We start from the raw sequence: 26,373 nt of genomic DNA, 5'->3' as shown, positions 1-26,373 counted from the left end.
CCTTTAAGCTCGTTGTGCCTGCAGGCTCTCACCGGCGAGCTCTTTTGAGAGCGTTAGAACAACGCTGCTTCTTGTGTTTGATACACGTCGGCGGCACAAGCACACTGCACAGGAAGAATAGCTTGCTGGAGGCTGCGCCTCATCTCTTTATTTCTTCCAGTATAGGCAGCGTACACGACTGCAAACAATAGCCAGCTATTCTCACGTGGTCATGAGCATTCCACACTTCACATAGTCTGGAAATCCATATTCGCCTCCAGTGCATAGATTTTGCCCTTCGTAAGTGGGTGGAGGCGACACTGGCTCGGGGAGGTCAGCGTGCACTGCAGTTCTTAGCCACATGCTATGGCCTATCTCCTAACTGTAGGCGGCAGCTAAGGGCCTTGAAATTCTCGACCAGAGCGCGCTCTGGAACCCGACTTCCGCATTTTGTCGCATCTCGTAAATAACTGAACACAGCCAGCCATGGTTCCGTGCTGTCGCCAACTGAAGTAACGGTGTTCTAAGAGAGAACGGCTATTTGAGAATTTGATGCTTTGTGAAGGCGTGACGTTAAACATTTCGCTTAGCGCTGGTTTTACTTGCAAGGTTCGCCACTGCGAGTTGCGCCATTGCGATTGTGGTACAAAGCATCCATGGGGCGGTGGATATACCGATTGTCGTGCGTCTCTTTTATTTCGTTTCTTTCTATGAACACTGTACATGAATTGATCACGTTAGAACTCGATTTGGTTAGCTAGATTCCGTTCACCGAGGCAATTAAGTCGCTTGCAGTTCGTGGGTAATCGCTTGCATCTGACCTGTGATGTATTTTTTTCTAAATTTTCCAGAAAATTGTATCTATGCGAAAACACTTGTTATGCGACGTACCTGCTGATCACTGCCAGATTAAATAGTAAGAGTGGATTCTCGGTTATCGAATCCAGTGATAAAATAACCAAATGTGGAAAGAAGTTAGCAGAAGCAATGAAATACGGAATGGAAAATCAAAAAGGTGTCCATTACTCTAAACACATATAACGCCACAGCAACATAATAGCTCTTGTTCAGTCTGTACTTGTGCCCTCGAGAGCTGCTAATGCACTGTCGAGGAGGTCTCTAATAGGGGCCTTCGGTGGGCCCTTCCCCCCCCCCCCTTTTTTTCATTTTTTTTCTTTTCTCCTTGCTTCACTTCGTTCAAGCATTCTTAGGATCGTAGTCAGAATATTTTAGGGTGCTTCTTTAACAACTATTTTTGGGTGTGCACTGAATGTTGTGTACCTAAATCTATCTCATTTGAGAACGTACAGTACACTTCCCGTGTGGTTCGGGGAATCAGAAGAGCCCAAACATATTGCAGCTGCTCAAAGGTTCTAAACTCGAACCTTACAGGCAGTTTTTTGAGCCAAACATATACAAGCAACAAAGCGTCCTCCGTTTCGAACGCCGTACGCTTTCTGGCACTCTGCCTTACAGGTGGCGGAAAAGAACTGCGGCAGCTTCTGCCATGTCCACCGCTTTCTGCTGGTACACCCGTTCGACACGGAAGCGGAACCGTGGACTGCAGTCCCTAGCGGGGCGCAAGACACACGCCTTTGCGGCTGTGGCTCCAACGGGTTCCACGGACGTATGTGATGTGGCGTCATCTGGCTTCTATTGGGCCCCGTCTGGGGCCCCTGCCTTCCGTAGACGCTTTCCCTCTCCTGCCCCAAGTAAGTGAACGTTCAAGAAATGGGTTGCACACCTTATACCCGTGCCACACGGGCAGATTTAATGCCATTAAGGGCTTACTGCCTTAAGTTTTAATGGCATTCGTGCGGTGCCACACGCGTAAATTTAATGGCATTAGCCTTACTGCCATTCGCGACCTACTAAGTTCGCCACAACTCATTCGCCTGTCCAATGCGTACTCTCGTCCCATTCCACACGCAGAAAAGCATGCAGTCTTGTTAGTAACAAATTCTTAACCAGTAGGAAATGTTAATTCTTAACATGAGGCATCTACACCGTATTTTCGATGCGAAGAGCGCCATTTTCACCAGCCTTATTGACAGGTACTCTCGACTTGTGTGCTGACATACGAGTTTATGGCTACTTTTTCGACTTGTAAAACAGGAACAGCCGTATTTTCTGGAAAATCGTTTTTACATTACATTTGAACAAAATTCTTGATGTATTGTGCTAATTAGCAATGTTTATATTCAGATGAAACTTTTGACTACCTTGAAAGCGTTATCATCATCGCCACTTTCGATAATGGCATTAAATGTGGACGTGTAGTACCAACTCCGAAAATAATGGCATTAACAAACTTAAGGCCTTAAGCATTTACTGCCATTTCTTGTGCGCGTGTGGCACGGGTCACCTTAGTCTGCTTTCTTCCAGGACACTAAACGGTTCATATGAACACAGTTTAATTACTGTAACTCTTATGGCTGATTCGTAGCATATGCAAACGAGTTATACGCCGGATTAATTAGGCTGAATGGGCCGTTTTTTCTTCTTGATTTTATTGCGTAAGCATATTACGACAGGTTTCAGCCCTTCGCGTCGGGGCGGCCGCGAGGCACGTTTGACCTTGAAGGGCGGCGCAAGGCGCGGCGCACTACAGCTGTAGCCGCGCCGCTGCCGAGTGGAGGCGCTGCCCTCGCCGCGCTCTCACCAGCTGCGGAGTGAGGAGAGGAGGCTGGAGAACGAGGAGGGGGGGGTATAAAATGCGTTTGCTCGCTAGGAGGAGGTGAGGCGATTCGGTTTGCAGCCTTGGGGCTGCGGCCGTGTATCTGTTTTTTCAGCCAGCGTCCGTTCTGGCGGACGCGGTTGTTGCGACGCGCGTCTTTACTCTCTCTTTTACTCTTGTCCTCTTATATCTTTCAACTCTCTTCTATCTGCACGCGGCAGCGGTCGTGTCTCGGCTTAAGCCAGTTGGCAGGCCCGTGCACTTTTCCTTTTCATTCTTCTTTCAGTCGCAACCAACCAACCAACCGCCTCCGTCGTCATGCCGCCCGATAAACAGAAAGGGAGGCTACATCGGCTTGACGAAGCCAGGAAACAACAACGGGCTTCGGAGACAGACGAAGAACGCGAACAGCGCTTTGCTAAGCGGCGCGCTCAAGACGCTGCTAAACGGGCGCACCGTGCCTCTATCGAAAACGAATCGTCTACAACCGGTGATGATCCCGAATCGAACGGTTTGGTTTATGGGGTTTAACGTCCCAAAGCGACTGAGGCTATGAGAGACGCCGTAGTGAAGGGCTCCGGAAATTTCGACCACCTGGGGTTCTTTAACGTGCACTGACATCGCACAGTACACGGGCCTCTAGAATTTCTCCTCCAAAGAAATTCCAGCCGCCGCGGCCGGGATCGAACCCGCGTCTTTCGGGTCAGCAGCCGAGCACCATAACCGCTGAGCCACCGCGGCGGCCGAATCGAACGCTATGGATGCTTACGCAACCTACCAAGTTTAACCAAAGCTAAACCCCAGCAAGTTTTTTATTCTGCATTGTTAGACTTTTGGATGTCCATTTGCAATCTGAACCCAATGGAACTCAGATTTTAGGATATAGTGTTAATGAAGTCTGAAAATTCTCCATCAGATGGTAACAACGTTGATCAGCTGGCTGGACTGCAATGTTGTTATTTATCGAAGTTATTTCGTGGATTTGCTTTCTCTATTACATTCTAGATCATCACTGACTGTTTCATTCGATCAGGGAAACGTCTTTGTGGGCGCGCATGGGTGCGCATCATTGAGTGTTGGTAGGCAGCTACAACCGCTTGTGATTGGTGAATATGCTAGGTTTAGAGGTGCATAGAAAGCAAAATTTTGCTGGCGTGTCTTCATGTGTGAAATGACAGTTTAGACACTAGTATACTTGGATCACCCTGTGGCATTCCCGTACGATGGCTAAATTAACTATATTTGTATTTCTTGATACTTGGATCACCCTGTGGTACTCTCGTACGATGACTAAATTAATTATATTTTTATTTCTTGATACCTGGATCACCCTGCGGTACTCCCGTACGATGGCTAAATTAATTATATTTGTATTTCTTGATGCTATTTCGTTTTCAGTTTCATCGCTCATATGTATTATCGCTAGTATTATCGCTCATATGTGATTTAAATTCACTACAGCAGTTTAGCCAGCCTGCTTCAAGAGGAAAGACAACGAACGACGCATCATCGATGATATTTCTAGTTTTTTTGTGCTTCACGTTACCTAAAGCCACTTTTCCCGCCACATTTATTTCGGTTGATGAAATTGAAACCTAAATTTAATGGTCGCAGGCTAATACCACATGACGATCCAGGTATACTAGCGCTTAATGCGTCATTACAGACAAGAAAACATGCAACCGAAACTAGGTGTCTTTAATTAAAGAACCACAAGTGGCCAAAATTTCCGCAGCCCTTCACATACGGCGTCCCTATTTGCCTGAGTCGCTTCGAGACGTTAAACCCCATAATCCCAGTCTTTTAACAATTTTTGAGTAATAAAAATCAAAGCACTAACATCAGTAGCTCCCACTATGCACACGAAACTTCTCGGAGTCATTGGCAAAGATATGCAGACGAGGATTGATGTAGTTGCAAATCAACTCAGGTCTAGCCGCTCCTGCTGCTGGGCTAAAATAGAAAACGTCGTTTTCAGATTTTCATGTCTGGTCGTCGTTAATGGCGCTTCGCGCCGGCAGCTGGATATTCTGTGGAAGGATGAATCAGCGCGAGACGCAAGGGGTAGAAAATAGAACGGGATGCCATGGGATCTCTTGCTTTATATTCCTTGTGTAATTTGTTCTTAATTTTCGCAACACTTTCTATTTCAACCCTAATCTAGGGCGTTTCCTTGGAGCAAGCCGACGTGTACCGGTCGGTGCTACTCCGAGCTGTACTTCAGCAGCACAGGGCTACAGCTCGGGCCGGATGACATGTGCTGCTGGCACGCAGCCCGACTCCCGACCTCGCACTAGCGCCGTAACGGGAGCGGGAAGAATCCCTGCCATCCGTGCGTGCCGTGCGTGCCATCCGACTCCATGCGCCGACCACCGATTGGGACTTCGTGAGTGCTCTGGCCATTCCTTGTGATTTTCTTCCCCTGTATTAATTGCGACAGCCAACGAGAACTGTCAGGAGCTGCTACGGGGCATCTCGCCGGTGTCTTGCTCGAAGTTTGATGTCTGGCTAGCGAAAAAAAAGTCACACAAAAAATTACCGAATAATCAGACAAAACGACGGAGACCAAAAATAATGGCGTCCTAGGCACGAAAAACAGTTGCGTAAACCTTTTTTATAACCAGAAATTTATACAAAAATTACCACTTGACGTTTTGCCAGAAGCTATATCAGCGGCCAGAAAACCGGCGATGGACTTCGTGAAACGAGGCGGGATCTAATATTGTGTCCTCCTCCTCCCGATCAACACTAAATAACACAATGAAAAGAAAGAAAGGAATACAATGCGCACCCTCCTCCCCACACAGTCAGCTCGCTCAAGATTGGCTGGAACACACAAGCCTCGACATGGCGTCGGCGTTCCGTTTTGGACCCCCTTTTGGTGTCGCACTTTTGCAGGGCCAGCGGCCATCGAGTGAGCATACCGTATGCGGACTTGGTACGATGAGGTAGCGGAGAAGATTATGATTGGTGATGGTCGCTCACTCCTTAGTTCCGAACAACAACGCCTCGGGCTTTTCCAACACTATGCGGTGGCTCATGTGGTTATGGCGCTCGGCTGCTGACCCCAAAGAGGTCGGTTCGATCCCGGCCGCGGTGGTCGAATTTCGATGAAGGCGAAATTCTAGAAGCCTGTGTACTGTGCGATGTCAGTGCACATTAAGGAACCCCAGATGGTCGAATTTCCGGCGCCCTTCATAGCTTGAGTCGCTTTGGGACATTAAACTCCCTTAAACCTTTTCCAACGTCCGAATAATTGCGTAAGCCTCCCTTTCAATGGCAGTCCAACGATCCTGGGCCGGCCTCAGTTTCCTGCTCAAGAAAGCCACGGGGCACTCGTTACCCTCCTCGTCGAGTTGCGCCAGACACGCGCCGACGGCGAAGCCGGACGCGTCGATGGCAAGAACATATTATCGCGTGGAGACTGGTGTGCGTAGGATCGTCGCAGGACTCAGCCTAGCCTTGACTTCGTCGAATGCCTTCTGGGCCTCGTTTCCAGGGGAGCTGCTGCGGCGTCCGCCTCGTAGTGGGGTTTGTCAAGGGAACCACCACCTGCGCGTAACCCGGTGCATACTGACGGTAGTAGTTGGCTAGCCCTAAGAAGCTCATCAACTCTCTCTTCGTTTGGGGTGCGGCAATTGCTTCGATCGTTTGGCCTTGTCTGGATCAACGCGGTGTTTACCCGATCCCACAAAGTGCCCCAAAAACCGTACCTCCCTCTTTTCGAAGTGCCACTTACTCGCATTCACGGTGAACTCCGCTGCTCCGATATCGCAGCGAACACATTCTCTAAATGCTCGAGATGATCTTGCCATATCGCAGAAAATATCGAAAGATCAATAATATAGGTGGTATGCACTGGCACACAGCCGCGCCGCGGTGCACCGCCGCCGGCCGCCATGGTTGAGGTGCACGTAGCAGACGAACTCCTGCTCCGCAAGCACATTTTCTTCGTGTGTCGCATTCACACTGCCGTTTGAAACCAGCATGCATCAGAAATTCGGCCGGTAAGTCACCGAGCTCTACAGCCGCACGAAACTACATCGTAAACGAATACCAGTTGGGAAGCTGTGCTTGTTAGCGCTGCTCGAGCCGGCCGAGAAAACAGGCGCAGCGACGAAAGTTGGTCGCATGTTTAGTTCCCCTCGATTCTGGGATAGAAGCTCGGATAGCAGCCAATGACAGCAGTGCTTCCGTGAAACCGGAGAGCCGCATGTAGTTCAGGCACATGGGGTCGACTTCATGAGCCCACGAAACGAGTGCCAGTTGGATGGTCTTGTCTGGCCTTCTGAGGAGTTGGTTCCATCCCTCCTCGGAGGGAGCTGGCAGTAAGGTTCGTGGGGGCGGTTTCCCGCGCAACTCCAGGGGATATACGCCTGGCAGGCGATTTCTCCGTGGTTACAATTTTGGCACACGGAGTCGCATTGTCGTATTCTCCCTCTGTGATGAGTGATAGTATATAATGGCTAAGGATCGAGTGCGTCTGCAACCTGCGGAGCATGGTGGCTTGCGCTCGATTTAAGTCGGGGTGGGTTGGCAGGAACAGGCGCCTCGTCTCTCTGTGGAGGTTGGTTATTTCGGCAACACTCAAGGCAACTGCATCGATTAGTGTTCTCAGGAACAGTTCACTCGGCTATTTCCTGCCAAGTTGGGGTACGAACACACTAGCGGGAAAACTCGCAGCACGCTTCTGGCGGCAAAATCCCCGCCGCGAAAGGGACGGCCATACCGGCGGCGAGGAGTACGCGGAAAAGCGCCACCGGGCAAAGCTCTCTTCATGCCAAACCGGTTGAGGTCCGTGCAAGGCGCTTGCCGTGAAACATGCCGGTTGATCTGCCGCGCACTTGAGAATCACGGACCTCGACCGGTTTGGCATGGAGATAGCTTTGCGCGGCGGCGCTTTTCCGCGTACTCGGTACTCCTCGCCGTCGGTATGGCCGTCCCTTTCGCGGCGGGGGTAAAGCGGGGGTTGTACCGCCAGAAGCGTGCCGCGACTTTTCCCGCTAGTGTGTCAGTACCTTTAGTCGTCTGCTACAGTGCGCGGTTCGCGCTGTTTGTGGACTGCTTTGAACGTAAACCTTGCCACCGATTGAACGGCAGGACTATTTGCGAGGATATGCTGCGTGCGGGGCAAAATGTCGGACTACACCAGAAGGTTGCGCGATTTGGGGAAACACCCGCTTGGTTGTTCTTCACAGAGTGACATCATCGATGCACTGTGAAGTCACGAAGCAAGTTTGAAAAAACCCGCCACGGTGGCTCAGTGGTAAGGCGCTCGTCTACCGAGCCGGAGTACCCGAGTTCGAACCCGACCGCGGCGCCCGCGTTTCGATGGAGGCGAAACGCAAGAAGTGCTCGTGCGCTGTGCGATGTAAGTGCACGTTAAAAATCCCCAGGTGGTCGAAATTATTCCGGACATCTTGACTACAGGCACCTTTGTTTTGTTAGTTGCTGCCAATATATGCAATCAAACAAACCTTGAAACCTTGTACGGGGGCGCAGGCGCGCAATCAAGCTCCAGTGAGAGCTTTTTGTCTGCGCCCCTAACATCTGGATGATGTAAATAAAGATTTGATTTGATTTGATTTGACTACGGCACCTCTTTCTCTCTTTCGTCTTTCACTCCCGCCTTCCTCCCTTCCCTTACGGCGCGGTTCAGGGATCCGCCGAGATATGTGAGACAGATACTACGCCATTTCCTTTCCTTAAAAACCAAATTAAAACTTTTGCTTCCATGCACTTCCTATGGGCGCTAAGCCTACTTTTCACCCCCAGGCGAGTCCGCCTTCCACTCTGTTTGTAAACACGGTGTTGGTCTATAGCTTATGAAAGCCCCGCTTTCGATGTGAATGGTCTCTTTGTTATCAGAACGTGGTGCTGTATGAATACACGCCGAATTCCATTTTTCCTCCGTGTCCCTTTAACCATTGAGCCACCGCGGTGGATAGCAAAGTCACCTCGCTCCTTCGAGGCACACGTTATTTGGTGCGGGAAGTGTCGCAGACATCTAGACGATGGACGGACGATACACGGAAATGTTGAGGAACTAGGCGTTATAAAACTTCTACAACGATAGGGAAACATATTCATACAAAAGCTGCAAAAAATTCACAGCCAGCTACCACAGCAGAACTCACAATTTCCCATAAGCCGTGGTTGTCTACTTCGCTTCTTGAAAGACTGACGATTGGCCCCTACTACTCAGATACCGAAGCAGTAATAGTTGCGCTGGCTGTCGTGGCTTGGTAGGGGTAATGCTCTTTCTTCAGCTTCCGCTTCGCTGTGATCACGGCTCGGAGCCAAAATACTTGTGCCAAAGGCTTTCACTTCACCACAGGGCCAAGGCCGTGCGATGGGACGCACTCACTGGCGCGCGTGCGCCTTCGTGGGTATTCCACAAAAGGTCTGAGGTTCAATCCGGCTGAATCTAGTAGACGTGCGAAAGAAAAGCTGGCGGTATTTATAGCGAAGAATGGTGTGACGTCATTTCTGCGTCATCGCATGACGTCACATCAGGCGATGCGAATCCCAGCTCTAAAGGCTTTAAGGTGAAAGGTCAGGTGACCACTGGTCTTCGGTTGCGTGGTTGCTGGTCATTAGCTATGACCATACCATATAAACATACCATGGCTACGCGCAGCAAGACACATAATCATACATTGTTAGTCTTGAGGGTATGCGCTTGGTTTGACCTTTGTCGGGCTTTAAGGTCAAACGCGCAAAGCCAGGCGAATCTCTGAGTTGTACCTCGCGCTTTCGCTCTGAAATAATTTTTGATTTTCTCCGGCGACTGAGGGACAATACTCACCAATATTGCTTTTTTCTCTCTTTTTTTGTGAAAATAAAAATCACGCAGTTCCTGGTCGATTTTCGTACAGGGTGGTCAAAAGTTCCCAGGCCACAGCGTCTGCTTTATTTCTGTACATCAAGCTTATATCAGCTATCAAGGGTGTCAGAGCTTAGAACATTGCTTTTATTACCCTATACAAATATTTGGAGCCTCGCAGGTGTCGTAACTGCCTGACTATGCTGCTCGAAAGTAGACCCTGTTGCCTTGGAAGTTTTGACCGACCCCGTACATTCGATTTTTGCTTTCTGTGCCCCGACTTAATGTCTACCGGTAGGTATTTTGCTCTAAAGAAAGCAAAAATGGGGAAGTGGTCTGTTATGTAATGACGTCATATACGCCAGTTTTGATGTTTTGGTCACACAGGATGCGGCTATGATGGTGACGGATGTTGGTGCCTTCCTAGTGGGTTCTGTAATTAAGTTTCCGAAATTACACGAATCAACAGCACCATATAATCAATGTTTCCATCTCCTGTAGTATCAATATCATCTGTAGTTGTTACAGGCCGTCAGTGTTTTTTGTTCCGAGTAGCAAGAATGTTTTTCATTTCGTCTAAAAATTTGTTTACATTTGAGTCAGGGTGGGGGAGGGGGGGGAATAGGGGGGCTGTACACAACATAAGCCGTTATACCGGGGAGCAATGTGATGAAAAGATTGGTTTGGTTTATTGGGGTTTAACGTCCGGAAGCAACTCCGGCTATGAGGGACGCCGCAGTGAAGGGCTCCGGGAATTTCGACCACCTGGGGTTCTTTAACGTGCACTGACATCGCACAGCACACGGGCCTCTAGAATTTCGCCTGGCGGATCGAACCCGCGTCTTTCGGGTCAGCAGCCGAGCGCCGTAACCACTGAGCCACCGCGGCGGGGAAGTGTAATGAAGAGATACTATGTCCTCATTATTGAGAGAAATGTCATCGTGAACAACGTATCGGAACGAAGACTTCACAAGAAAGCACACACCCACCACGGGTTCTGCAACTTCTACAGCTGGAGACCAGGTGAAATCCGAAAATACGAATGTGTTCATGTTCCAGCCAACTGAGGTTTGCAGTTGTCTCCGGGCAACTTGCTCAGATATGGTTAGGGACTTATGCGGATTCGGATAATAGAGAGTGATCTCATGATGTGTAACCGTGCCCTCTCTCGCCGTCGGAGGCGCGGGTCAACGAATCCTCGGGCATGGTTGTGGGCTGCGTGTTTCCCGAATGAGAGACGTGGCCGGGGACCCACATGTGTATTGCCTGCTTTAGTGGCTTAGCTTTGGCTAGGATGGACAGAGCTAGTGTGCGAATTCTTCTTTCAGCGAAATTTCTGATTGCAGATTTGGAATCGCTAAGAATGCATTCGGCCTTCGAAACGCTTTCCAGATCGTGATATTGTCACCGATGCGGAGCTCTCCTTGTGTTCTTGACTTCATGAAAAAGGCTTTCATTGTTCCTCTTTGTCTTCAGCGTGATTTTTCCAGCGTCGTATACGTGTTCTCGAAGTTTGCTCTGCCGCAGCATGTCGTCATAGGTGTTCCGAGCCTTCGTTCGCTTGTCTTCTTTTCTTCTCTTCTTAAGGGGGGACACTGGTCTTGAAAAGAAAATTTTATTAATTTAGTCATAGTTATGAAATTTTCAGGGCACATGTATTTTTGTGCGCCGATTCTAGATACCGTATAAACGCGTGTAAGGGCCGCACCCGTGTATGGGCCGCACCCCGTCTTCCCGAAGGAAATCTTAAAAAAAAATAATAAATCCGTGTAAGGGCCGCACCCGAACTTTCCTTGACCCAGGCGGGAATAGCCTTCTAAATGCACGCGCCGTGGCCTCCGCGATCGGCTCCGGCTGTGGACAACGGTTCGCTCGATCGCGGAGGCCAAGCACACGCACAAGAGCTTCCAAAAACCGTCCATGGATGGCGCCCGAGGCCGCAGCCATCATCATCGGCAATTCCCCCCCCCCCCCCACCCCCCTTCGCGGCTTCCCGTTATCTTTCCTTCCTCCTTTTGTTATCTACATCGGCATCTTTCTTTCCTTCCTCCATGCGTTATCTACATCGGCATCAGTATCGCCAGCTCCAGCCTTTTATGGCGTGTTAGCACGTTCACGTTCACCGTAGTTGTGGCTTTCGCGTGCTGCCGCCGGGTAATGCAGTTTTAGCACGATGGGCAAGCACCTTATCAGTTACACGGCTGGGAGTTAGCTCTCGAATGCGGCAAGCGTGCGGCGGACAGGGAATTCGACCTGGCCGAGAAGTGCGTCCGATGATCGTGCAATCAAAAGGGTGCATTGAGAAAAACAAGCTGCAAAAAGCGCGCTTTCCGAGGCGAGCCCTCGCCGTGCGAGTTTCCTGAACTGGAAGAGCTGCTCTGCTATGTGATGGAAATGCGGAACAACCGCTACGCGTTGACAGCGGACATGCTGCGCGGCTTCTTTGGGATGAGCGTGCACCAGAGCACAGCACCAGCTCAGAGTTGAAATACTCCGTCAGTGACGACTGAACATAGAATAAATGCCGCTCATTCCCTGATTGGTGTGTTTTTTTGCTTTAAAAAAAAATTTTTTTTCGTACGTCGCGTGTATGGGCCGCACCCCGAAAATTGGCCCCCGAATCTGGAAAAAAAAGTGCGGCCCTTACACGCGTTTATACGGTATGTCATTTAATTTCATGTAAAACAATTCCTTGAGCACTTATGCACTTCTTATGCAAGTATTTTGCGGAGAGTTTTGAAGAAAATTTGCTGCAGGAAACTCGCTGAAATGTATGCCATTGGGTTTTCTTGACACCAAGGAATACAATAAGGGTAAAATTATCATCCTGGCTCTCATAGAACTTGAGTAATAGGGTACTGAAGCTGCCACTTCACACACAGAAATACACATTTACCTTCTCATTTCTGAAGCGACACCTTCAAAACTCTATAACTTAAGTTCTATGATAGGCAGGAAGACAATTTCACCCTTATTGTATTCCTTGGTGTCAAGAGAACCCAATGGCATAAATGTCAGCGAGTATCGTGCAGCAAATTTTCTTCAAAACTCTCCGCAAAATACTAGCATAAAAAGTGCATAAGTGCTCAAGGAATTGTTTTACATGAAATTAAATTTCATATTTAGAATCAGCACACAAAAATACATATTCCCTGAAGATTTCGTAACTGTGACTAAATTAATAAAAATTTTCTTTTCAAGACCAGTGTCCCCCCTTAAGCTGTTTTGCCTACCTTTACCACACAAGCGTTTGGCAACCGCTTTTGCACCGAAGGTGTTTATACGGACAATTCCATTGGCGAATGCCATGATGTATACCGCCAACACCCGGTCACGTGACAGTCACGGGTTCCTGGTCACGTGTCATCACGTGACCAGCGCCAGCCACGTGACCGCTCGCCCGTTGCGGCAGCACAGGTTGCCACAAAGTTTATGTCACAAACTTAACTGTACGCCCGAGGCAAAGCGACAGCTTCGTCCGAGTTCAGCACGTTATGCTGCGCTAAACTCTTATTTCTTTCGCATTAGGCCGTAGCGCTGTGTTGTGTCCTCCCTTTCTTTCTGCACGTGTTTCGTCGTCCTAGAAATTTTTCACCGCACCGCTTATAGAAGATTGTGTGATCAGCTAGCTCACGGTGAACATTTTGTCGCCGAAAGAAAGAGAGCGGCTGTGGCTGCCGTCGCCTGATGCTACCAGCACATCGAACACCCTATTACGCTACCTCTTTGGTACCCTCTAGAACGCTTATTGGTGCACTATGTACTTTTTATACGGGATTCTAAAGCCCAGTCATGGGTGCCAGAAGGCTAAATGAAATAAAATGATATGATCTGCGGGGCTACCTGGACCTCTTCGAAACGAGATCGTTGTAAAAATGGCGTATACGAACGCGTTAGTGAGTTTAATTTGCTTGGTATGTGAGGTATCAGCCTGTGTAGAATGGCAGCGTCACAGTCCGTTCACTTCGGAAAAGGAAAAGATGCCCCACTCGTAGAAATTTATACTCACAACGGAGCGGTTTCGTTAGAAATATCGTATCTGCAAGCCAGAAGACCTAGAAGCGGGCAGACTGTTTGTCGGCTGTCTTTTTACTTGATGGAAATTCCACACTCGGATAAAATGCACGAACGAGTTAATCGATGGTCGGCGAGCTATTCGTGGACTGCTGTTGTTCCAAAAAAAGTTTTTGGTGAAGCCACTGAGCGTCCCTCTGAAACAAGGTGACTTATAATCGACTCTGTGTGCGTGTGTGTATGCGTGTGCGTGTGTGTGTGTGTGTGTGCGCGCGCGCGCGCGCTCTCTCTCTCTCTGAGAGGGTTAATGTGGCACCACTTCGGGCAAACTGGTGGTTGCGGCTGTATGGGTGGTAGCGCTTCTGAGTTGCTGCAGAGTGACAGCGGTTGAGTGGGCAGCACCCTCCGCGCATCTGCCAAATTCTGCATACCTGAAGGCCCAGGGTGGGCTCCGGATAATATAGCAAAAAAAAAAGAAAGATCCTTTACCCATGCATTGTGCATAAGCAAGGTAAGCGCCAGCAGCTATAGTGCCCTGCAGGAGCGGCAGTAACTGCAGCGTGCAGTTACATGATTCATAAAACGTTCTGTTATTTATTCACTGTGTCTGTTAAGTTCTGTTTCTATATGCTATGTTGTTTCGAGAAAACTCCAGGCGAGCGTCTACAGAAAACAGTTTTGAGTTATACAAAGTATTATAATCTGACCTTTTTATGCTTGCAACCTTATATTGCTTTCTCTTGTGCTCTGTCAGGTCGATTACAAAGTTGATTTTGAAGTTCTTCTACTTTTTGTGCTTACCACTGCAGCTATACACCAGCCAGTAACGCTTGAAAAAGACGCTGAGGTTCGGATTTTGCATTAAAATCAGTGCTTCTTTACTGCAGGGATCGGTTTGCCATGCGCACCGAGGAAACAGGCTCGTCAGAACAAACGCCCTGGTCGCAGAGCTGCGATGCCAGCCATTCAGGAGAATCACGCCGACCCCCCACTGCTGCCCACGCCTCCATCGTCAGCCAGCAGCTTCCAGTTTCACCGCGGTTTGATACCAGGCCAGAGTCGCAGTTGGCAGCTTCACTGTAATGAAGGTGCTAACGACACTGAGGGGCTGGAAAAAACTATTGCAGTTTTCAACCATGGTACAATGAAGACGCCGAAAACCAGGGTCAAGATCATGTCAATTCCTCGCCACGGTGGAAGGAGGAAAACAGTGAGGAGCCCTGTGAAGGTTTAAATCATGTAGGTTACCCGCAATAGTGGAATGGGGGAAACAGCGAGGAGCCCTGTGAAGGTTTCGATCATGCCTGTCCCCCGCCGTGGTGGAATGAATATTGTGAGGAGCCCTGCGAAGGTTTCGGCTGTTCTCCTTCATGGTATAATCCGACCACTCCCTACAACAAGTGGCATCGTCGAGGTCTCACTTCCTTCCGTGCCGGGGAAAACGGGACCGTGGAATGGAGCCAAGAGCCGAGCGAAGATTACGGTCCTATGCGACTACGTTACAACCGGCCCATGGGCTCGAGACCACGTCATGGTCGCGGCAGTTTCAGACCACGGTTGAATCGAGCTCATGGCTATGACAGGAGACGACGTGGAGCTTGTGGGAATTTCCTGCCTTACTGGGATAAGCGCACTCGGCACAAGGACTGCTCATATTCAAAACAAGTTGACCAATGACGTGAAACGACTTTCACTGCCGAACAAGAAAAGCCTGCCGAAAAGCAGCGTTCTGTGGGAAATAAAGAACCTATTGAACAGCAGCAGCAGCAGGTTTGCATCCATGGTTCCACAACCGCCGATTGTCAGGCATGTGACAGTCCTGGAGAGCAGCCGTGCGCTACTACGAAAGAGCATCAAACCACTTCAGTGTACTTGGAAGGCAATAATTCAGGATGCGTACAGGCAGCATGTGAGGAAGATAGTAAGGTTGTCTCAAAACAAAAGACGGAAGTTCCGGAGGCCATGCCACATTCACGCTTGTTCAAAAAAGTGGAGCAAGTGGAACTGGAGTGCCGTGATGAGTCGCTGGCTTCTGCATTGTCAGTCGAGTCACTACTGGATGATCGTGAGCCTTGCGTGATAAAAGAGCAGGGACATGAGATGGATCAAGGAAGCACTGCTGGTTTGCCAAGCAAAGACACGCAAAATGAGTCTCTGGTTTCCGGAAAGGCAGAGGCGGAGCTTGAGAAGCCACTTGGAATGTCTATCGCCTCAGCAGAGCGCCAACCTGTTTTGGGAAATCAACAGAAATGCCTCTCAAGCCAAGAAGACAGTTCCATTAGTCCGCCGGCGAATGCAGGGTCATCGCCAAACGCACCTGTTGTGCCTGGCGACCCGACATCACTGCCGTGCTCTGCACTCGAGCACCCAAGTTCAGTGTCCGTCCGAGACATCGACGATCCAAGTGAAGCTGTTGACGTAACCGAGAAAAGACAGCACAGCGCAGACTTGTCTCCAATGCCAGCTTTCATGGCCGGAAGCCAGTCATCATTGCCATGCACCGTAGACGAGTGGCGAAGCCCAATGTCTGTCCCAGTGGTTGAGAATTCAAGTGCGGGTTCTGACGTGGCCGGCTGGAATGTACCAGTCATAGACGAGAAACAAGTGCAGACTCGCCTCCAAGACCAGCCGTCGTATATGGCGACCTATCATTATGGTCATTCTTCTTTCCGTGCCAGGCAATCCTGATATCCGACGAAGTTGTTGATTTACATGAAGGTGCTGACCTACCGTGCTGGAATGCATGTGGAAAAGACGGGGAACGAGTGCATAGTGCGCGGTCGTCTCCAAGGCCAGGCGTCGTCGCTGATGACCCGTCGTCGTTACCATGGGATGCACTGGAGCAGCCAGTTCCGACGTCTGCCCTAATGGCTGACGAGTCAAATGTAGATACCAGGGTGTCGAACCGGAATTTTTTTGGGTTCGGTTCAGGTTCGGGTTCACACCTTTCGGGTTCAGTTCCGGGTTCGGCTCCAGAGTGACATTCCGTTCCGGTTCGAACCGGTTCGGACCGTACTGAACCGGTTCAAACGGGTTAAAACGGGTTTAGAGGAAAAAAAGTTTAGAACGTAGATGTGTTTAATCAACCTTGTTATGGTGTTTACTTTTTCTGTGGCATCGATATATAACATAAAAATGAAAAAATTTGTTTAATGCGAGATGTTCTCACTTTACCCACTTTATGTATTGTCTGCGGCCAAAAGACGAATTTACGGCAAGAGCCGAACAATGAAATAAACTCGAAATATAATGTACAGCTATGTGTATGCTATAATCCTTCTGATGATGTATATTGCGAAAAGCCGGTGGATTTTGCATCTACACAACTCTCCAGCTTGAGGATTTTCGGAGACCCCGTCGCGCTAAAAAGTGGTCTCCTTGAAGCTCGAGTCAGTCCGGAATTTTTCGTACGCAGTACACTTACGCGGGCGCCGACATGACCGCCGCACCAGGCCTCTACGTTCCCGCGCACTATTGAGAAACGAAGCTGACATGTATCGACACCTATATACAGACAGACACCTTTTCGTCGTCCCAAAATCGAATTGCAGCCCCCCCCCCTTCTCCCTTTCCTACATGTTACGAGAATATGCGAGAACCCCTCCACCACACATCCCCCACCGAACGAGAGCCTCGTGGGAGCACCAGCTCTCCCTAACACCCTGAGCACACCAAAACATATTTTATTGAAATCTGCTCTTCGATATAGCCTTTGTCACTCGCTTTATATATCTCGAGCCCCTGTTTCTCAGTATCTTCAAAAAGACAGCTAGTTGTGGATTCTCGCTAGTACAGTGAGAAATTACGGCTGACTTATTATGATGACGTCGACCTGTTTTATTCTGATAAAAAGAATATGATAAAAGAAACACACTTGGATAGGTTAGGTTGAGGCGCTTCGTTTCTGCAGACACAAATTGGTAAGATATTCGTAAGATATTCGTTGCAAGTGCAGCATTCTGCTAGGAAAAAGGTGTACTTGCACTACGTAGAATTTTTGTAACTTTTCCTGGGGGGCTATGAAAGGGAGCCTGTGCGTTTACAGAATCCTTTGCGCCCTTGATGGAGTGTGGTGAACCTGTCGTGCACCATTTGTCCACCAACTTGTTTCAGGGCATTTATTTTCAAAACTACAAACAACCACTTTCTGGGAGCTGTGCTTAATAGGCGGTTAAGTGCTCGTCTGTCTTTTCTGGACATGTTCGTGAGATAACTTTATGCTGATACATTCGGTTTTCTCCCTCTTCGCTTTTCCTTGGGATACCTGTACGACCTCTCCACAAGGCAGACGATGAAGGTTGTGATCGGTCATTACTTCCTCTACCCATATATCTGCAGCCTTACCTAGACTTTCTTGATACGAATTCAGCGGATGTAGTCCAGTCTAACGGCTGAAGATATAACGAACGCTCACTTATTACGAATGGGTGCGGTGTTACCGTGAAAATATGCATAAGGGAAACGGCAATTCGTCGCAGATACAACGCAAAACTTTGGCCGCACCACTCGGTTATAGCGAACGAGCAGGCGCCGTAAACTACCCCTGAATTTTAAGAGGTCGTGCTTCCAGTAAGCGCTCAGTGAAAGAACGTCTCTCAACCTTCACGACACCGCTTCGGAAAGAACATGTCGAGCGAAAAATGCGATAAAAGACGGCACTGCAGTGCGCAGCACTAACCGGAAAATCCAGCGTCTGAGAACACTGCAAACGGTAACGTAAACACGGTAACGATATGCTATAACTCCCAATTCAAACAGTAAATAACCGCAGGCCAAGCCCGCATCGATGGCCTACGAGGGCAATCATTGCCTGCGTGTTCGCCGGCTGGGCAAAGCCTCTGAAGTGGAAGCGCGGTGCGTGTGAGAAAGGGGCATCGTCGAAAGCGAAGCTACTGACCATGGTCGTGAATCAAGTAACAGCAGCGATTTGAGAATTTTTAAAGCCTTGCTAACCATGCGTGCTAGCCACGAGCTGGTCACCTGGCATGCATAGCCTGCCCAGTCGGCTCCATCTTTTGCGCGGCTACCACGTGCAGGCAGCTTCACACAGCGGACAGTGCAACTGATGCACTCAGTGCCGCGAGCGCTGCGCTACTTTTGTCGCTTCATGAGTACACGAACTATAGAAGCCGCTCGAAAACACACGTGACCGGACGCATGTAGATGTGTGACAAAGCTTCGTTGATCCATGGCTGGCCAGATGTTTCCTCAGACAACTACGCTCCTGCGGACCACAAAATTTCAGAAGCGCGGGCTGTGACGAAGACGAACACCAAGAACAAGCACTCCCGTACTCTCAGTAACTTTGTTTATGTGGCTGACCTGCCACCAGCTGCCGTCGACACTTCAACCACGATTAGTTATTCCCCGTCGCTAAATTTGATAGTTAGCAGCAAGGGTCTCCACCAGGATTGACTGACCACCCTAGATAGCCTGGAAAGAGTCGCTGGAGGATCTGCTTTGCACAAGTAGGAGCGCATAAAGTAGTTTTATAAGAAATAAATGCCACTTTTAGTGACCTTAGTATTCTTGGCTATTATACGAAGAGTCCACCTACTACGAACATCAGATATAATGAACGGAATCCGCGTGACCGTCAGGTTCGTTATAAATGGGCTCGACTGTAGTTTTAATCGGCCGCAAAAACCTTGTTCACGCTTCAAACATGGACCTTACACGTTAGGACGTACCTTCGCCCTAAGGAGGCGTTTGTGCCGTGGTCAGTGAATTGCTACCTGTGAGAGCAACGAGAAATCACTGAGCAACAAAATAATTGTTTCTTTTTGTCGTGATGCTGCGTTTTTGGGGCATACTTCAGCATTGTCTTAAAATAGAGATTGAGATCATGTACTTCACTACAAGATTTCTGTGTGCGACGAAAGACTCCGGAATTCCGTGCGAACTTTTGGTGTTCGTACGACAGCTTAGCGTGTGGAACACCCGCATGATGGATCAACACGCAGAACCGCCGCGTTCAGCGAGGTCGCTGTTCAGAGAACAGTGCTCTTTACCGCTGGAGGACTATATGTTGTTCAATTTCAATCTTCTGAATCATTCCGAAATTTTGATGTGCGGGCGGATTAAGGGAGCCACGGTGGCGTAAGGACTTATGCTGAGATCTTTGAATTCGACGAGATAAAGCAAGGCACGAGGAGGGTCACAGAGGTTCCTAGTACTTTATGCAACAACGATAAAAAGAAGCCTCGGAGACGGCAGAGTAGCCTAAGGCATCTCTAAACGGAGCTTTTCTGTTGCGCCTCCGCTGGTACGAATCCAACTCGGAGTATGCATACTCGTTTAGTTGTCCGTTAGCAGTATAGCATCCCTTCCCAAAAATAACCGCATTGGTGCGTGTGCGTGTGTGTATGCGTGTGCGCGCGTGCGTGCGTGTGCGTACGCGTGTGTGTCGAAATTGAGCGCATGCATTTGCCCTGTGGCCGTCCGGAGCGCCTTCCCTCGACCCTGCATCTGGGGACGCAGCCTCGGCGAAGGACTTCATCGGAGGGAGGAGTCTGTTGCGTTGCAAGACACTGCTGGCGTGTGAGCCCGCGAACTCTGGAAAACAGTTTGTGCCACGAGCGTTCCGGCCTATACTCGGCGCCGAAGGGGCCGGCCTCGTCGCGGACGCGGGGCTCATGTTCAGCCGAAGACGCACCCCTCTCGAACTTGACGTTTATGAGGGTCACGGCCCTCCCTTATCCTCTCGCAATTTAACTCGGGGTGGTCTGGATTCGGTCCCCAAGGACGGTTTCTTCCAAGAAACGCGGCTTGGTCACGTGACCACGGCGTTCGAAAACTCGACCGTCAACGGACAAAGCGAGTCTTCCTCCAGCAGCGGAAGAAAGCAGCTGCTCGGGGAAACAATCTGTAGCTTCCAAGGGCCTGGGGCCCTCTTTCCTTTTGGGTCAAAGTCTCTGAATAAAGACCCAGTTCCTAGCCTTCACTGAGTCCGCAGCCGGCACCTAGCAACAGCATTCTCAACCGGTGCTCGAAGGACTGTGCAAACAAATTTTATTGCGTGTTTTCTTCTTTCAAACGATGACTTAGGTATTAGGATATCTGGATCACTATGCGGTATTCGCCTACGGCCGCTGAATAATTTAGAAAAGAATTTATTCTCACATGTTGTTTCGGTTTCATCAACCGAGAAATGTTGTGACTTGTAGTTGAACTGTCACGTGAGGCGTGCAAACCTGTGACATAGACGCTGATACTTTGATTTGGCTCACTACTGCATATAAACCAGCCTGCGTCAAAGGCTAGAATTACAACAAATGAGTTATTGCCGTTTTATTTGGTGCCTCATGTAACCTAAGTTCAACTACATGTAACAGTACTCGTTCTGCTGATGAAACTAAAACAACGTCACGAAGAAATTCGAATATAAATTATTTATTGGCTGTAGGCAAATACCACAGGGTGCTCCATGTATACCAATGTCGAAATCATCGTTTGAAAAGAGAAAATACGCAAGCAAAAATTTGGTGTCTATACTGCTTTATTGAGTTATATCAGTGCTAACAGTTTGATTAAAGCCATACACAAACATGAAAAGGAGGAGAAGTAATAACTCAAGATTTCACATAAACCTGACTTACAATGCTTTAGAATTGGCGCTAGTACATTACAGAAGAGTCAGTTAGGTTCCTTCCCACACATCATACTTCATTCAATTTTGTTGTCTCATATACTGGGCGCCATTCTCCCAATTTCCAGCGCAGACAGCTTTGGATGGGTAAACCTACGCCCTAGGCTGTCTCATTTTGTCTGAAAAAAAAAAGTATGCCGGGTTGCAAAAAAAGTGGGGCTGAACCGAGCTCCGAACCGGTTCGGAATGGTTCCTTTGAATCGTTCCGGTTCGGGTTCAGTTCCAAGATGGCGAAAAAAAAATGGGTTCGGTTCGGCTTCGGTTCCGAGTGAAAATTCGGGTTCGGTTTCGGGTTCAGGTTCGGTTCCGGTTCGACACCCTGCCTAGGGTTCTTTAACGTGCACTGACATCACACAGCACACGGGCCTCTAGAATTTCGCCTTCATCGAAATTCGGACGCCGCGGCCGGGATCGAACCCGCGTCTTTCGGGGCAGCAGCCGAGCGCCGTAACCACCAAGCCACCGCGGCGGGGCAGTGTGATGAAAAGAGATACCATGTCCTTATTATTGAGCGAAATGTCATCGTGAACAACGTATCGGAACGAAGACTTCACAAGAAACGACACACCCCCACCACAGGTTCTGCAACTTCTACAGCTGGAGACCAGGTGAAATCCTTGAATACGAATGTGTTCATGTTCCAGCCAACTTAGGTTCGCAGTTGTCTCCGGGCAACTTGCTCAGATATGGTTAGGGACTTAAGCGGATTCGAATAATAGAGAGTGATCTCATGATGTGTAACCGTGCCCTCTATCGCCGTCGCAGGCGCGGGTCAACGAATCCTCGGGCATGGTTGTGGGCTGCCGTGTTTCCCGAATGAGAGACGTGGCCGGGGACCTACATGATGTGTATTGCCTGCTTTAGTGGCTTAGCTTTGGCTAAAATGGACAGAGCTAGTGTGCGAATTCTTCTTTCAGCGAAATTTCTGATTGCAGATTTGGAATCGCTAAGAATGCATTCGACCTTCGAAACGCTGTCCAGATCGTGATGTTGTCACCGATGCGGAGCTCGCCTTGTGTTCTTGACTTCGTGAAAAAGGCTTTCATTGTTCCTCTTTGTCTTCAGCGCGATTTTTCCAGCGTCGTATACGTGTTCTCAAAGTTTGCTCTGCCGCAGCATGTCGTCATAGGTGTTCCGAGCCTTCGTTCGCTTGTCTTCTTTTCTTCTCTTTTTAAGCTGTTTTGCCTACCTTTACCACACAAGCGTTTGGCAACCGCTTTTGCACCGAAAGTGTTTATACGTACAATTCCATTCCCGAATGCCATGATGTATACCGCCAACACCCAGTCACGTGACAGTCACGGGTTCCTGGTCACGTGTCATCACGTGACCAGCGCCAGCCACGTGACCGCTCGCCCGTTGCGACAGCACAGGTTGCCACAAAGTTTATGTCACAGACTTTACCGTACGCCCGAGGCAACGCGACAGCTTCGTCCGAGTTCAGCGCGTTATGCTGCGCTAAACTCTTATTTCTTTCGCATTAGGCCGTAGCGCTGTGTTGTGTCCTCCCTTTCTTTCTGCACGCGTTTCGTCGTCCTAGAAATTGTTCACCGCACCGCTTATAGAAGATTGTGTGATCAGCTAGCTCACGTTGAACATTTTGTCGCCGAAGGAAAGAGAGCGGCTGTGGCTGCCGTCGCCTGATGCTACCAGCACATCGAACACCCTATTACGCTACCTCTTTGGTACCCTCTAGAATGCGTATTGGTGCACTATGTACTTTTTATATGTGACTCTAAAGCCCAGTCATGGGTGCCGGAAGGCTAAATGAAATAAAATGATATGATCTGCGGGGCTACCTGGACCTCTTCGAAACGAGATCGTTGTAAAATGGCGTATACGAGCGCGTTAGCGAGTTTAAGTTGCTTGGTATGCGAGATATCAGCGTGTGTAGAATGGCAGCGTCACAGTCCGTTCACTTCGGAAAAGTAAAAGATGCCCCACTCGCAGAAATTTATACTCACAACGGAGCGGTTTCGTTAGAAATATCGTATCTGCAAGCCAGAAGACCTAGAAGCGGGCAGACTGTTTGTCGGCTGTCTTTTTACTTGATGGAAATTCCACACTCGGATAAAATGCACGAACGAGTTAATCGATGGTCGGCGAGCTGTTCGTGGACTGCTGTTGTTCCAAAAAAATTTTTTGGTGAAGCCTCTGAGCGTCCCTCTGAAACAAGGTGACTTATAATCGACTCTGTGTGCGTGTGTGTGTGTGTGTGTGTGTGTGTGTGTGTGTGTGTGTGCGTGCGCGCTCTCTCTCTCTGAGAGGGTTAATGTGGCACCACTTCGGGCAAACTGGTGGTTGCGGCTGTATGGGTGGTAGCGCTTCTGAGTTGCTGGAGAGTGACAGCGGTTGAGTGGGTAGCACCCTCCGCGCATCTGCCAAATTCTGCATACCTGAAGGCCCAGGGTGAGCTCCAGATAATATAGCAAAAAAAAAGAAAGAACCTTTACCCATGCATTGTGCATAAGCAAGGTAAGCGCGAGCAGCTATAGTGCCCTGCAGGAGCGGCAATAACTGCAGCGTGTGGTTACATGATTCATAAAACGTTCTGTTATTTATTCACTGTGTCTGTTAAGTTCTGTTTCTATATGCTGTGTTGTTTCGAGAAAACTCCAGGCGAGCATCTACAGAAAAAAGTTTTGAGTTATACAAAGTATTATAATCTGACCTTTTTATGCTTGCAACCTTATATTGCTTTCTCTTGTGCTCTGTCAGGTCGATTACAAAGTTGATTTTGAAGTTCTTCTACTTTTTGTGCTTACCACTGCAGCTATACACCAGCCAGTAACGCTTGAAAAAGACGCTGAGGTTCGGATTTTGCATTAAAATCAGTGCTTCTTCACTGCAGGGATCGGTTCGCCATGCGCACCGAGGAAACAGGCTCGTCAGAACAAACGCCCTGGTCGCAGAGCTGCGATGCCAGCCATTCAGGAGAATCACGCCGACCCCCCACTGCTGCCCACGCCTCCATCGTCAGCCAACAGCTTCCAGTTTCACTGCGGTTTGATACAGGCCAGAGTCGCAGTTGGCAGCTTCACTGTAATGAAGGTGCTAACGACACTGAGGGGCTGGAAAAAACTATTGCAGTTTTCAACCATGGTACAATGAAGACGCCGAAAACCAGGGTCAAGATCATGTCAATTCCTCGCCACGGTGGAATGAGGAAAACAGTGAGGAGCCCTGTGAAGGTTTAAATCATGTAGGTTACCCGCAATAGTGGAATGGGGGAAACAGCGAGGAGCCCTGTGAAGGTTTCGATCATGCCTGTCCCCCGCCGTGGTGGAATGAATATTGTGAGGAGCCCTGCGAAGGTTTCGGCTGTTCTCCTTCATGGTATAATCCGACCACTCCCTACAACAAGTGGCATCGTCGAGGTCTCACTTCCTTCCGTGCCGGGGAAAACGGGACCGTGGAATGGAGCCAAGAGCCGAGCGAAGGTTACGGTCCTATGCGACTACGTTACAACCGGCCCATGGGCTGGAGACCACGTCATGGTCGCGGCAGTTTCAGACCACGGTTGAATCGAGCTCATGGCTATGACAGGAGACGACGTGAAGCTGGTGGGAATTTCCTGCCTTACTGGGATAAGCGCGCTCCGCACAAGGACTGCTCATATTCAAAACAAGTTGACCAACGACGTGAAACGACTTTCAGCGCCGAACAAGAAAAGCCTGCCGAAAAGCAGCGTTCTGCGAGAAATAAAGAACCTATTGAACAACAGCAGCAGCAGCTTTGCATCCATGGTTCCACAACCGCCGATTGTCAGGCATGTGACAGTCCTGGAGAGCACCCGTGCGCTACTACAAAAGAGCATCAAACCACTTCAGTGCACTTGGAAGGCAATAATTCAGGATGCGTACAGGCAGCATGTGAGGAAGATAGTAAGGTTATCTCAAAACAAAAGACGGAAGTTCCGGAGGCCATGCCACATTCACGCTTGTTCAAAAAAGTGGAGCAAGTGGAACTGGAGTGCCGTGATGAGTCGCTGGCTTCTGCATTGTCAGTCGAGTCACTACTGGATGATCGTGAGCCTTGAGTGATAAAAGAGCAGGGACATGAGATGGATCAAGGAAGCACTGCTGGTTTGCCAAGCAAAGACATGCAAAACGAGTCTCTGGTTTCCGGAAAGGCAGAGGCGGAGCTTGAGAAGCGACTTGGAATGTCTATCGCCTCAGCAGAGCGCCAACCTGTTTTGGGAAATCAACAGAAATGCCTCTCAAGCCAAGAAGACAGTTCCATTAGTCCGCCGGCGAATGCAGGGTCGTCCCCAAACGCACCTGTTGTGGCTGGCGACCCAACATCACTGCCGTGCTCTGCACTCGAGCACCCAAGTTCAGTGTCCGTCCGAGACATCGACGATCCAAGTGAAGCTGTTGACGTAACCGAAAAAGACAGCACAGCGCAGACTTGTCTCCAAGGCTAGCTTTCATGGCCGGAAGCCAGTCATCATTGCCATGCACCGTAGACGAGCGGCGAAGCCCAATGTCCGTCCCAGTGGTTGAGAATTCAAGTGCGGGTTCTGATGTGGCCGGCTGGAATGCAACAGTCATAGACGAGAAACAAGTGCAGAGTCGCCTCCAAGACCAGCCGTCGTATATGGCGACCTATCATTATGGTCATTCTTCTTTCCGTGCCAGGCAATCCCGATATCCGACGAAGTTGTTGATTTACGTGAAGGTGCTGACCTACCGTGCTGGAATGCATGTGGAAAAGACGGGGAACGAGTGCATAGTGCGCGGTCGTCTCCAAGGCCAGGCGTCGTCGCTGATGACCCGTCGTCGTTACCATGGGATGCACTGGAGCAGCCAGTTCCGACGTCTGCCCTAATGGCTGACGAGTCAAATGTAGATACCAGGGTGTCGAACCGGAATTTTTTTGGGTTCGGTTCAGGTTCGGGTTCACACCTTTCGGGTTCAGTTCCGGGTTCGGCTCCAGAGTGACATTCCGTTCCGGTTCGAACCGGTTCGGACCGTACTGAACCGGTTCAAACGGGTTAAAACGGGTTTAGAGGAAAAAAAGTTTAGAACGTAGATGTGTTTAATCAACCTTGTTATGGTGTTTACTTTTTCTGTGGCATCGATATATAACATAAAAATGAAAAAATTTGTTTAATGCGAGATGTTCTCACTTTACCCACTTTATGTATTGTCTGCGGCCAAAAGACGAATTTATGGCAAGAGCCGAACAATGAAATAAACTCGAAATATAATGTACGGCTATGTGTAT

General features: G+C 49.2%; 1 protein-coding gene and 1 long non-coding RNA gene across 4 annotated transcripts in view; one reads left to right on the top strand and one right to left on the bottom strand.

Moving 5' to 3' along the window:
* LOC149354210 (uncharacterized) overlaps positions 1-5,771 on the top strand; it is a 55,035-nt gene extending 49,264 nt beyond the window's left edge. For all 3 annotated transcript variants that reach the window (XM_089583169.1, XM_089583170.1, XM_089583168.1), the window contains 2 exons: positions 1,456-1,691; positions 4,821-5,771. In XM_089583169.1, coding sequence (XP_089439295.1) covers positions 1,456-1,691; positions 4,821-5,068 — 484 coding nt within the window. In that variant the 3' untranslated portion in view covers positions 5,069-5,771. The remainder of the gene's footprint in view (positions 1-1,455; positions 1,692-4,820) is intronic.
* The window catches only part of LOC149354209 (uncharacterized), an 84,726-nt gene that overhangs the window by 15,616 nt on the left and 42,737 nt on the right, over positions 1-26,373 (bottom strand). The gene's annotated exons all lie outside the window — the stretch shown is intronic.

This window comes from Amblyomma mixtum, chromosome 3 (assembly GCF_055824585.1).
Source record: "Amblyomma mixtum isolate Tamu chromosome 3, ASM5582458v1, whole genome shotgun sequence".
Lineage (NCBI taxonomy): Eukaryota > Metazoa > Arthropoda > Arachnida > Ixodida > Ixodidae > Amblyomma > Amblyomma mixtum.
The sequence above is the reverse complement of the archived record's forward strand: the minus strand, read 5'-3'. Positions and strand labels throughout refer to the sequence as shown.